The following is a 14576-nucleotide window of genomic DNA, read 5'->3' as shown; positions in this document are numbered from 1 at the left end:
TCTATGTTTGCTTGGTTGTTTAATGTTATATATAATTGTAGCATTTGGATCAATCAGACACACAATTTTGCATTTGATTTATCAATCAATTCATATGATATGATAAATCAATTAGTTATGAGATTAACAAATAGTCACAGACCCCTCACCCAATACACATACTCAGTGCCAGTATGTCTGTCAATGACTTCAGGCCCCTGGTTCCATGGCAACCCATCAGATAACACTAGTTTTATTGCTCAAAGGAATGCAAGCAGAGCAACTCTCACTACCTTTTTCCTATAGGAAAGACATTATGCCATAGACTCTTCTCTAATTAATTCATAGAAAAACCTTTCTTTGAATGAACACACATATCATTCAGGTCATTGTGTATATTATTACTGTTCTTGTATATGTTTTTGTGTATTGTATAATGTTTTATGCATGCTTATGATAGATCACTTGTTAATATCACTTTAACTCATACCATGTCTGGTCTCTATCAATTCGTCTTCAGATGATCTAATTGAGAGTGAATATTACATGTTGATACCTATGCAACATATTAGTGTCCTAAGAATCTTTAATAGTTTGTATATCAACTTCCAATCCAACCTCTTTTGCAAATTACCATGCTCTCAGACAAAGGGTCATAACCCCCCCCCAGTATTTCCAAACTCCCGCTTGGAAATTCAGCCTTTCTCATTGGTCAAGCCCATCCTGAGAGGCGTGACTCTTCTCAGACCTTAAAGGGCTCACACACAGTTCTGCCTTCTCTCTTCTGCAAAAGCTCTTCTGCTAAATCTCCGGATTGCTGCCTGTGTGGAGAGCCTGAGCCGGTACCGGCGTGCCCGGTGGGCTCCAACATATCCCAGTCTGCGGTTCTTATCAGATACTGAGAAGATGAGGATGTGAGCTAGAACGCTTTTGGACCCTTAAGTTTTTGTGCCAGGCCTTGCAGCCTTGACTTTCCATTCAACCAAAGGTCCTCGGACCTCAGATGATCTCTTTCTTAGCTGTTTTTCACTTTCTACCTGGGAAGGAACTCCCAATCACCACCAAGCCAGAATAACATCTTTTGGAATTCATCACTCTTCAACCTGGAAGAACGTGATTGCGAGTCCAAAACCTTGAAACCATCAAGACTTGTCATCAGAGACTGCATTCCGGACACTTGCCAACAGCCAAGGAAGTGCAAGTATGGTACATCTAATTAAACTAAACAGAGGTTTAGTATAAGTCATAGACCCCGTTATAAACAGCGCTGATTGTTTTACTCAGGTGGCTAACTGACTCTTTCCATACCTGCATTCTGTTTTTTGTAATGGCTTCATTCATCCACTTTAGCTCCCTTTTGTATATACGCGTGAGTGTATGTATGTTTGTTTGTTTGTTTAGATTAGATATGTGTGTTAGCGTTTAGTTAATAAAAGTTGTGTGCACAAATTACATGAGTTTCTGGTTCTGCCTTGCAAATTAATGTCCCTTTACGATTTTTGATCCTTACTTCATGCTCTAATGCATTAATACTTAGGAATGTATTTTTTTGTGGCCACAAAAATATCCTTTCTTAGAGTTAATATGAACTTACACTGAATGTTCGCTGGACGAACAGATCAGTTGATGGTAATTTAATTCCGCTACAGTTATTATTGTCAGCCGATATAAATAATTGTAATTAATCATAATTATTTGTAATTATTTATATAGAATTCCCTTTTGAGCTGATTTGCTACAAAATGGCCAAAGTTTGAAATATATAATTAAGATTGAATGTTGCTGAGTTTATTCCATTAGTATCTGGAGTGAAATCTGTGGACATAAAGTCGTCCAGCATTTTTAGTGTAACAGAGCTGCTCATGTTTTCTTTGAATTTTTCAGCATTAGATTGGTTCCAACTGAGTTTTGGTTTTAAAGGGAACAGTTTTTCATGTTTGAGGAGAGGAGTACTGACCCTGTCACATGACTATTTCAGGTAAAGTACTGTTTGGCAGTGGTCAGAAATGGGAAGTTGAGGTCTAACTGTAAAGGCATTAATAAAATTTGGGTCAATGTCTGTAATTGAATAATCAACTACACTGGCTCCTAATTTGGAGCAGTAAGTAAATCTACCAAAATAATCTCCCCTGGTTCTGCCATTTATGATATACAGCCCTAGACCTTTACAAAGCTTTAACATCTCCTTCTCATTCATGTTGATTACATTGTCACAGCTGGTTCTCGGAGTAATGACTGGTGTTGAGAGAGATACGATGTCCCCAAAAATGTGACTATTATCTGTGGTATTTACATAATCAATTTCTCTTTCAGTCCTTGCATTTAGGTCACCACATATGAGAATATTTCCTTTGGATTGAATTTAGATGTTCAGTTTTGATCAGGTGTTTTAGATTATCTTTGTGCCATATAAATATGCCACCTGAATCACGACCACATTTAATTTTGTTTTTTTTTAGTGAGGACACGGTGATTTCCTTATATCCTCTTGGACAGTGCAAGATCTCATTACTCTGACACCATGTTTCATGAAATGTAACAATGTCTATGCCTTTTATATTACTAAGTAAGTCTTGGTTTTCAGTCTTGTTCCCAAAAGTTGAAGAATGTGAAGCCTACGATTTCATAGATAAGATATAGTAAAGTGTGTGTACATATTACTCTTGTCCATTATTTGACAAGTTTGGAGCAGATGATGTTGAGCAGGTGTCTTATCTGATTGAGTTCGGTGGCTGCAGGGTTCTGTGGCTGTTGGGCTGCTGCAGCGTAGGTCTGTGATGGCGCTCCAGGGGTCGAGTCCTGTCTGGTTCTTGGAGGAGGGTGGACGTTTCTTTGTGGCTGGGAGCTGCTCTTTCTGTGTCTCTCTCTTTCTCTCTCTCTCTGTGTGTGTTGCATGCTAGTAGTGGGGGTGACGCGTGAGAGGCACGTGCGGGAGCGCGAAGTTTCAAAACTTTGCTGTAAAACTGGTGTCTTTTTTTCAGGATTTATTTATTTATTTTACTTTTTTCCTCTCCTTTTTTTTTTGTTGGTTCACTGATATATTGGTTAATTTACACAGCGTTTTAGTGAAGCAGGATGGCATCAACCCCTGTCGGGGAAGAGCCATCTCTCTCGCTTAGGATTCACTATGATTGAGGAGGTGCTGTTAGCAATGGGAGAACAGGTAGGCCACGGTAATATTGTTTCTGCATCTCGCATGAATAAAGCGGTTTAAATGACGAAACAGAAAAAGAGTCAGAAGATGATAGTATTAGAGATGATGATTCATGCATTGATGTAGATGTTGGTAGATCTGGTGATTTTTATTCTGTTGATCAGATAAATAATTTTCTGGATGAAACTAAGGGGAAGTCTGTTGAGATTGAGGAGGTTTTTCCTGACTTGGATAAATTTGTTTGATGATCTGAAACATTAAAGTGTGACAAACATGCAAAAACTTAAAAAATCAGGAAGGGGGCCAACACTTTTTCACACCACTGTAACTCCCCCCTTCTGGAAGGCATGTCCTGCGCCGTAACAGTACCACCGGGGAGGGGGGGCGGGCGTCCTGGAGGCTTCCCATGTCTCCGTCGTGTACCAGCCTCTAGGGCACGCGCCCCCCCTCCCCAGTGATACTGTTACGGCACAGACATTCCAGTGGGACTGTTTGTCAGAGCAGACAGTCCAGGGAGCCATGGCGGCTCAGGAAGTTTGAGGGGCCATGGCGGAGCAGACTGTTCAGGAGGCCATGGTGGGGCTGGTAGCTCAGGAAGGTATGGCAGAGCAGGGAGCTCAGGAAGCCATGGCTTGGCCGCCACGGGCATATGCACCCCCCCATATCCAGGAGGTCTGAGATGCATGCTGGAGCCGAGACTGGAGTGAGCTCTGTGGCTGGAGCCGATTCAGAGGTGAGGATGAGGGCTGTGAACAGTCTTTTTTTCCTCATCCTCCTCATTTGGTTGGGAGTGAATGGGCCGATCGGCGGGTTTGACTTAGTGGAGGCCAGTGGGATTGATTGACGAGCAGCCAGCAGGCATGATGATTGAGAGGCCGGCGGACTTGATTGACGAGCGGCTGGCGGGCATGATGACTGAACGGCCGGCGGACTTGATTGAAGAGCGGCTTGTCCAGCCTGGAAACACGCACCCAGTGAAGAGTCGTGCCAGCTCACCTCGTTAGAAAGTGCGAGGAATTCCTCTACATATCTCTCCACACTGCCGCAGCACACACAGCCTGTCCTCCGCAGTCATTATGTTGGTCTGTATTTGGTCTCGGATTCTGTTACGTGCTGTGGTTGTAGTAAAGATGTGCACAAAGAAGGGAATAGATGTAAAGGGTTTTTAATACACACGTTTGGCATTGGAACAACATTAATCCATTAAAGACAGGCAAACAAAAGGAGCAAACAAGATAATTAATCAGACACGGGTGAAAAAGAATAACTAATTAGGGCAACTAAGGAGCAACACAGGAAAATGTCCAAATAAGGGAAGACAGGAACAAAACAGGAAACATGATGAAAACTAAAGGTGCATTCACGCCATATTGGAATTCCCATAATTACGAGATACCAACTTGTAAAAAGCGTCATTTCAACTTGTGAACTGGGAGCTTTCTGAAAGCTACGGCTTGTACCCCTTATGCTATCACAGCGACTTACCTGCTACTTACCTCCTTGTGTACTTACCTCCAGTGTTCTCTCAAGCCGTGTGTCTACCGTGTAACCCAGTCTGTCTGCTCCAGTGATCGGCTCCCGAAGTCTGTTACTCCACCGGTGTGAGGTGTGTGCTCTGGTCCGCATTCAAAGTGTTCCTGTCAAGACAAAGATCTCCCATCAACCTATCATCAGCAGTTACCTGGTCAACTGGATATCATACTTACCACCTTCAAGACATTTTGCTCTGCTCAATCCAAAATAAACGTTTGTGATCTATCTAATTCCTGGTTTCAGTCTGCTTCTGTAACAGCACATATATAGATACTATAATGTGCTATAATTAAAAAAAAAAAAAAACATAGGTTACTATGTAAGTGTTCATACTGTTATTATGTTGTTGTTGTTCTCAACATTCTTTCACATGGGTTCATTTTGTTGACTGTCGCTATAGAAACGGAAAATCCCCAGTCCGAGGATGTGAACAGCAGTTGAACATCGCGTGTTGTCATCTCGGAATTAAAGTAATTACGATATGACGTGAAGGCAGCAAAAGACAAAACAAACCGAACATGTGACAAAGATATTGTCTAAATGTATTGCAAATCGACTTAAAAAGATACTGGATTCATTGATTCATGATGATCAGACTTATTGCATTCCTAAAAGATGTATTTATGATCATTTGTTTTTAATGAGAGACCTTTTAGAATATTTAAGTATGTATAATGTTAGTGTTGGTATTTTGTCTTTGGATCAAGAAAAAGCTTTTGATCGTTTTGATCTTCAGTATTTGTTTCATGTTCTAAAATGCTTTGGTTTTGAGGATAAGTTAATATCATGGATAAAATTATTGTATAAGGGTTCTGAGAGCATGATTAAAGTAGGAGGTGGTTTAAGTGTACCAGTTAAAATACAAAAAGGAATTAGACAATGCTGTCCAATGTCTGGCCAATTGTACAGTTTGGCGATTGAACCTTCATTGTGTTTGTTAAGACGTAAATTAAAAGGTTTAATTATAAATGGTAGTTTTAGAAATGAGTCTTTTATATTGTCTGCATACGATGATGATATAACTGTTATAGTACAACAGCAGAATGATGTACAGAATTTAAAGGGGGCTTTAGAAGTTTATGAAAGAGCTTCTTCTGCTAGGCTCAACTGGGATAAAACTGAAGCTGTGTGGTGTGGCTCCACCAAAGATAGTAATTTGCCTAAACTTCCTAATAATATTAAGTGGGGTAAAACTGGGTTTAAATATTTAGGAATGTATTTAGGTCAAGAAGAATATAAAAAGAAAAATTGGGAGGGTTTGTTGGAGAAGGTCTGTGCTAGGTTGTCTAGTTGGAAATGTTTGCTACCCAGCTATCATAAAGGGGGAGAGTACCGATTGCCAATAATCTTATTGCATCAGTGCAATGGCATAAATTGATGGTTGTGGATCCTCCAATGTTGTTAATCCAGGAAATTCAAAAGCTCCTTGTGGACTTTTTTTGGTCTGGTCAGCATTGGCTGAGAGCTGCTGCTTTCCAGTCCAAGAAGGTGGACAAGGACTGATAGATATTTGGGCTAGAGTGGCATAGTTTGGATGCAAGCTGTTCAGCGCATCTTATATCATCAACATCATGGAAGGATGGAACTAGCGTGCTTTTTTTACGTAAAGCTGTACGAACGGGACTAGACAGACAGTTATTTATTATGTCCCTAGAGGGAACTTCTCTATATGGTCTTAACCCTTTTTATCTCAATGTTTTGGACCTATGGAAATTGTTTTCTGTTTCAAGAGATTAGTCAAAACCAGACTTGTGGCTGTTAAATTAACCTCTCTTTTTTAACCCACTTTTGCCTGGTCAGATAATGAACTCTGAGACCATAAGATCAAGTTTTATTTCTGCTGGAATATCTACATTTCGGGATTTAAGAAAAAGGGATGGCTGGATTGAAGCTGAAAATCTTGCTCAAAAAGTGGGCTTCAGATCTCTGCGTCTCGCTAAGCGAGTGCTTGAGGATCTAGAAACTGCACTCCCTTATTCAATCAAGATTTTTCTTGAGGAGAAATGTACAGAAAATAACACAGAGTCTCATTTTTTTCTCAGATTTTCTTTTGCTGATAAAAAGATCATCAAGAAGAAGGACATGCAAAATTGTTATCTTTGAATACTCCAGAAATGGGACTTTGATTATTTGATCAAAAAAGACTGTATATATAGCATGTATTAAAAGTATGAATTATCAAAGTCTTAAAGATTTAAAAGAGAGTAAATGGACTTTGTTGTTAGGATTAAACTCTTCCCCGAAAGGTAGCTGGCAGTCCCTGTACAAAAAGCCCACTGAGAAGAAAGTGGGAGATCTTCAGTGTAGATGTCACGATAAGCACACACACAAGGGAATCGAGGAGACGAGGATAAACTTAACATAAACAGTCCTTTAATAATCCAAACTCAAAAGCCAGAGATCACAGAAGAGGCAGAGACACATAGGAACACAACATTGACGTTAATACCGGACACACGACACACTCCGTGGGCTATCCACAGGAACAGGAGCCCTTCCTGGGCTAAGCTCGGAAGCTGAGGTCCTCTCTGGGCATGACGAGAGTACAACAGCCCTCCTTGGGCTGGATGTAGAGTCAGGGGCCCTCTCAGGGTTTATTTAGGAACCGCTTCCATATCAGCAACAGGAGAAGCAGGCGGCTTGGGAATGGCCATGACTAGAGAAGCCACCTGCCCCAGACGAGCCTCCGTGGACAAGACAAGACAAGATAGGACAAGACAAGACTAAAACAGTTCCTATGGACATGACAAGACTTTAAAATATGGCTTCAGGGGACATGACTTGATTCTGGTCAGGGGCTGGAGCCTGCACTGGACTCTTGGTCAGGACACTGGAGCAAACTTTGGAGCTGAAGTGAGCCGCAGCCGCAATAAGTTTTATTGTAAATGTTTTTTAAAGTTTTTTTCTTCTCCAAATTATTTTTAAAAAAAGAAAGAAAGAAAGAAGAAAAAAAAACTGTGTGATTGTTTTACAGAGATATTAATAGATCCCAAATATTTTTGATTTAATAAAATAAATGTAAAAGTCAAAGTCTCTCTCTCTCTTGTGTGTGCGCGCCATAGCACACACACACCTTGTGAACATTGTGGTTGCCATGTGAGATAAATCACTTATAGTATAATTATTCCATTATATATGTAGTTACTTATAAATATCTAATGCATATTGTGATGAGTCGGTTGCCCTCCCCCTTATTGTCATCACCACCATGGCCGCATTAAGACCTCACTGGTCCCCGGGGCTATGACTTACTGCAGGGCCCCCCGTCACAATAATTATATATATAGCTTTAATATAGGATTTTTATCCTATCAACATTTTTGATGCACTGAAATTTCATAATTCTTGTTACTAATTACAATATCACAAAAAATAATACTAGCCTAAGTAAAACCAAGCTTACTTAAGACAAGTAAACAGTCATAAATGACAAGAGAACAAAGATACATAAATCGACTTACTTGAAAAACTTAAAACACTGAATAAAAAACATTATATTGTATAAAGTAAATGTACAAATAGACTGAATAGTCTTCACTGTATAAATTCAATATAGATGAATTCTTATTTTACAAAAGTGATTCAGTCAAGGACATGGAGTGATTTTCTTTCTGATGTTTGATTCACATTATTGACACAAATGGCAACAGCAGCTATATCAGGCTGCTTTTGAGGAATAGTTCACCCAAAAATGAAAATTCTGTTGTTTTTCTTAACCTGTATGAGTTTCCTTCTGCTGTTGAACGCAAAAGAATATATTGGGAACAATGCTGGTAACCAAACAGCTGCTGCATGACTTTCATATATGAAAAAAAAAAAGAAATAAATAAAAATACACTATTGGAATCAATGGGGCCCAGAAACCTTCTTGTTATGAACATTCTTCAAAATATTTTCTTTTATATTTAGGTGAACAAAGAAATTCATACAGGTTCAGAATAACTCGAGGCTGAGTAAATGATGACAGTATTTTAATTTTTGGGTGATCTATCCCTTTAAAATCACATCATACAACGCCAGGAACTCACATAGCCTACACTTAACATCAAGCCCGTAGGCAGGGGGGGTTCGGGTGGTTCGAACGAATTTAAGTCGTTTTTTTTTTTTTTTTCATGTGATTATTGTCATCATTGTTTTAATCAATGCTTGTGACAAATATTCTGGGTTGCTGTTTCAAATTAATATGATACATTATTGTAGCTGGACGTATGTGTGTGTGCCGCGCGTGCAGTTCAGTGAGAGTTCTCGCAATACACTTTTCAAAGCAACGGTGAAGAAGCATCGCCTCTGAATGATGGGGGTAGGGGTTATATACAGTATATATATATATATATATATATATATATTAATTAAAAGGATTTCTATATTTTATCCACTCAATAGTCTACAATATAATAGCCATATAAACGTAGCGTAATTATAATAATAAAACATAGTGGGATATTCAGTGATATTGGCTGTGCAACTTCGAACTTCAAAGCAGACCGCTCGAGGTAAATTATCTGCAAGAATACAGAGGTAAAAATTCAAAATGTGGAGGTTTGTTTTATAATATATGATAGACTGACAGTTAAGTAACACAACTAAGGGATCTGTTCGACTGAATATTAGCACGATTTCAAATGTTACATTGCATTTATAGTTTAATAAACAAGTAGCCTAATATGTAGTCACTTACCATTTAGACGAAATATTTACGTTTTTGTTCTATTTCACCAACGAAAAAAGTTACAGAAGAAAAGCAACACTCAGCACGGTGTTTTGTTATTGAATGATTCATCATTTTGAACGAATCGTTTTAATGAATGACTCAATGATTCATTTATTAAGACGGTCACTTGCCGCCACCTATTGGCGGTTTAGTTTCATGTTTAAAAGTAGGCCATCGTCGTTGTTGTCGTTGTTTTTACATTTGTTTAAACATCAATCTCATAAATTATTTATTACAGTTGTAATCTTGCAGTGTAAATTATTTAATTTTTATTGATAACAGCCCTTATTATTAAAACTGAATTTGATCAAATGTAAGAATTTGACATGAAAGATAAAGCTTAAAAAGATAAAGTAGCCTATAAATAAATAATTTTTAACCTTTAATATTAGAATGATGTACCAACTGGGGTTCCTTATGGTTTACAGCATTAGTTGAGAGATATTTTTTTCTTTGAAGAAATTTGCTATGTACTGTACCTGATAGGCCACAACTTAATCAATATTGAATCAAATTGTGTCAATAAATGTTTTCTTTTTCTTTTTTTTTAAAATAAATGTATTGAAGCAAAATGTTTCTTGTCAGAATGCACCAAAATGCTTAATTTGGTTAAAATCATAAACATAGTCTCATGGGGGACAATGCCCCAGACACCCCTACAACAAATTACTTTGTAAACATGTCACCTTTTTCAGCACTTTTGAGTTTGCAGGTCTGTAGTATTATTTACTATGATTTACCATGTTTCTAGCATGATTTACCATGATTTACCACATTGCTAGCAATTGTGTGAAGTGTCAGTACAAATGAAGTGATAAACTCTGAGAGTGTTATGTCTGTAGCCAGAGGCATTGACAGAGTCAAGAAATGATGATGAGAAGAATTATTATTAATTAATATTAATATTTCAGTAAAGTTCATTAAATCTATTCTGTTGTTAGTGTGGTCTTTAAACTTATGAACTGTGTATGGACTGACAAAGGTGTTACATGAGGAAACAATTTGACAACAATGCAGTAAATATTTTAGGTGCATCAAAAAGCGTGCTAGTTAAGATACCAGCAAACAAGCTAATCCAGCACAAATTAGTGCATAAAAGGTCACTGAAATGAAGTATTTGAACCTCATAATTAAATACAAAAGAAGGAGAAAAACTGCAAAAATGTCCACTTTTTGAAAAAAAGAACCCCCCCTTTCAAAAGGCTGGCTACGGACCTGCACATGCATGCTTTATCTTTAACTATAATGTTCATGTAAGACACAAATGACTGTTTACGAGGATACTCGCATTTTGACACATAGGCCTAACCATATTTGAACGTTTAAGCTCAAGGCGCGAAAAATAACTCAAGTTTATCGCCGCGCGTTTTTAGGCTGTAACGCGTGCATTTGCCAAAATAATTTCTGCCCCGTTTTTAATGTCCCTGAACAGTTAAATTTGTTTTTAAACCACAATGTTTAAAATGAGTTTAAATGATAAACTAACACCATGACGCGCTAAACGATTGACATATTTCTACCGGAATATTTCTCAACCCAAAAGCGAATATAGGCCTATAGAGGTTGTTCAAATACAACGAGCAATATACATCCATCAAGCTAATAATCAAACTAACCTAAAATCTGTGGCGACAATGACGCTGTGTTTTTATCTACTCCATGTGTCCGGTCCACTTGCTGTTCCACAACTTCCACTCCATCATCAGCTTTAGTAAAATAACCTGATAGCTGGGAATTTTACTGACTAACTCGTGTTTTCCCCTCTCTCCTTATTTTTATTTTTTTAGAATAGCCCCTCTCTCACATTTTATTTATTTAATTTTATTTTTTGAATAGTAGACATTTTTACTTTTCGAAGATTGTTCTTTGCATGACCATTTCCAGATTACGCCAGAACGAAGCGAAGAGAGGTGAGTGCGGACGCAGCGGTCACCTGATAGATAGGCTACACAGGTCGTTCAAAAGCAATATATAAAATAAATGCATTTGATTGGTAAAACAAATGCAAACGTGACGTTTCAATCTCTAATGGTACTGCACTGAATTTATGGAAAAGCTCCACTAAATAATAGCGCTAATAAGTGGGGGGCGTGGGGGGGCTTTGGCGATAGGCGCTACCAATGACCAGTCAATCTACTCCACAGCCAATCACAGGCCCCCTCCTTGCTCGGGCCCCGGGGCTTCAGCCCCGCCTAGCCCAATGGTTAATGCGGCCCTGATCACCACCCCGTCCCTTATTCGCCGCCCTTCACCAGGCTCCCGACGGGAGTGGGTGTGAAAGAGGAGGGGCGTGGAAACAGCGAGGGCTGGCGGCGTGTGATGAGGCGCACCTGAATCGAATGAAGCCTCATCACCGCCGCTGTTTAAATGCCAAGCGCGCCTCTCCTCGAGAGACCGGTCTCTTCCCCCGTGCATGCACGCTAGTGTCCTCGTGGGTCCAGGAAGGAGGCGTAGAGGGACTTCCGCGCCACTGGAGACGTAAGCTGCCGAACCCGCGGTCCGGACGAAAGCTGCACCCGTATTACGGCCGCCGGGCCAGGATGCCGGGCCGTACAAGTCCTGCCTGACTCCGCGGAAGAAGAGGAAGAGCCGCCGCTAGAATGAAGCCGCCGCCCCTCGCGCCCCGGACCCGAGCGGGAGCGCGTGCGGTCGCCGGACTCCGCCCCTTACCTGGACCCTCCCTTCCAGTACACTGCCCTCCTTCACAAGCCCCACAGCACGACGAGGACACCAGACCCCCTGTTTCTTTTGGACACTTTTCCCCCCTTGGACACTTTATTTTATTATTTCTGTTGAATAAAAGCCTCTCCGAGGCCTGACGCCACACCCACTGTGTCTGTCTTTGGCTCCTCCCATCACTATATATATATATATATATACACAACATCAAGATAATAAAAACTAAACTTAATGAAAATATAAATTATGCTCATTTACTTACTGTTCTCTTCTGTTGCCACCAAACTCCTCTTTGTTTTTGAACAGGTAAGGCTGCCTATTACAAACAGTATTAAAACAGTCCGTACGGCACATGCTTTACGTCAAAATGCATGGGGTCACCGCAACACAATCTGCAGGAGTACTTGGGGTCATACAGCAACACATAATGGTGTTTCATTCCTGAATGATTCAGCGTTTTTGAACAAATCAGGTGAGTCAGTGATTCAATGACCCATTCATAAACACAATGGTCACTTGCTTTGTTCATAAATGAATCAGCCAGTTTGAAAAAATTGGTTGAATGAATGATTCTTTACAAATACATACAGTACATATATAATAGTATAATTTTTCACATTCTTCCCAGTGTTTAATATTTCTGTTCATAATGTTATATTTACAACCAAATAAAGGATTTTATTTGCAGTGCGTTTCTTTGTTTGGTTGTGTTGCAAACATTTGCAGTGCGTTTCTTTATTTTTTTGTGTTGTGAGCATTTGCAGCGCGTGTTGTAAAATTGATTAAATTATTTTCTTAATTTGCAGGTGTTTTTCTGTTTGCAGCGCGTTGAGCTCTCTCGGCCACTGGCTGGATTTGTTTTTATTAGTTTAGTCAACATTAGCATAGCTAATTGTTGACTGGATTTGAAAATAACCGTTCATTCGATATTTTTCAAATATATTTGTGTAGACTTAATATAATATGTCCTTTCAACTAAGGCCAAGCAATAAAATTAGCTCAACTTAAATATTTTTGCCCTTCCAACATTTTGTTAATTGGATTTTTTACAGTGCAGGTAATTTACATGTACAGTGAATTCTCGTTTCACATCTAAAAAGGAAATTGTGTGGTCCACCACAACTGTACCACTTATGCTGACAAATATCCCTATAGATCTCACTTTGCATTAGGGCCTCCATGTATTTTTGCTGGGTCAGGAGCTTACTCACAATGCAGGGCACATATTCTTTGGTATAAAAGTGAGCGCTTCAAACAGACTGTGTCAGTGTAGCTGGCAGAGCCACTCAGTCCTCAGGAGCAACTAGCACAACTATGACCATGGCTAGAGTAAGTTATGCAATCTAAAGTTGCAACAACTCACAAACTGAAAATAAATAAATAAAAAACTGTTTAATGAGATTTAGTAATGCATAAAGTTACCTTATAAAATTATATAGAAGGCATAAATGGCAAAAATCAATAAAATAATAACTTTGACTTTTCAGGTCATCTTCTACGAGGACAGGAACTTCCAGGGTCGCTCTTACGAGTGCATGAGCGACTGTGCTGACTTTTCTTCCTACATGAGCCGTTGTCACTCTTGCAGAGTGGAGAGTGGATGTTGGATGATGTACGATCGTCCCAATTACATGGGAAATCAGTATTTCTTTAGGAGGGGAGACTATGCTGATTACATGTCTATGTTTGGAATGAGTGAATGCATCAGGTCCTGCCGTATGATCCCTATGGTGAGTTCCACCAACATTTGCATGTATTTGCAAATGTTATCATAACTTTAATAGTCTATGAGAAAGAGAACACATTTGGGCCTCTTTATATTTCTCAGAAGTTTAGCCTGTTAAACATGAATATAATTGTCTTCTCTCCCACTACAGCACAGGGGATCCTACAGAATGAGGATCTACGAGAGGGAGAACTTCATGGGTCAGATGCACGAGATGATGGATGACTGTGACAGTATCATGGAGCGTTACCGCATGTCTCACTGCCAGTCCTGTCATGTGATGGATGGCCACTGGCTCATGTATGAGCAGCCCCACTACAGAGGCAAGATGTTGTACTTCAGGCCTGGAGAGTACAAGAGCTTCAGCAATATGGGTGGCATGAGATTCATGAGCATGAGGCGTATCATGGATTCCTGTTATTAGAATTCCAGTGTTTCAATAAAATGTGCCTAAATTAGTTCTCGCCTTTGCTGTTTCCATGAGAGCTTTTTTTTTATATAGTGGTACCATGGACAGGAAGCACAACCCATGATGCTTCCTGTTATGATACCATAACAGGAAGCATAATCCATCTTCTCTGACAACAACAGTGATACATTAGTACATTTCATACTATTATAACATTAAAACTGCAAAATGCATGTGGACTTTAAATAACATGCATTTTCAGAATATTAAAATTTTTATAAAGAAGATGAAAATTATAATTTTTCTAATTTAACATATTTTCAGTCTATATTTTATTAGTCTGTTTTTAATGTTCATTAACAAATTTGTTCACAATTTACCACCA

The 14576-nt window shown here is 39.2% G+C and overlaps 1 protein-coding gene across 1 annotated transcript; it reads left to right on the top strand.

Annotated features, from left to right (window-relative positions):
* The first annotated feature begins 13267 nt into the window (after positions 1–13267).
* LOC131547323 (gamma-crystallin M2-like) lies at positions 13268–14206 on the top strand. The gene is made up of 3 exons (XM_058787808.1): positions 13268–13385; positions 13544–13786; positions 13934–14206. The coding sequence occupies exons 1-3, from the start codon at positions 13371–13373 to the stop codon at positions 14204–14206; spliced, it is 531 nt and encodes a 176-aa protein (XP_058643791.1). The 5' UTR covers positions 13268–13370.
* Positions 14207–14576: the final 370 nt, after the last annotated feature.

The sequence above is a fragment of the Onychostoma macrolepis genome, chromosome 09 (genome assembly GCF_012432095.1).
Source record: "Onychostoma macrolepis isolate SWU-2019 chromosome 09, ASM1243209v1, whole genome shotgun sequence".
Taxonomy (NCBI): domain Eukaryota; kingdom Metazoa; phylum Chordata; class Actinopteri; order Cypriniformes; family Cyprinidae; genus Onychostoma; species Onychostoma macrolepis.
This window is presented reverse-complemented; position numbering and strand designations above follow the sequence as displayed.

Coding starts and splice junctions, on each gene's coding strand:
- LOC131547323 (XM_058787808.1), top strand. Junction 13,787..13,933: donor CCTGCCGTATGATCCCTATG/GTGAGTTCCACC, acceptor CTCCCACTACAG/CACAGGGGATCCTACAGAAT.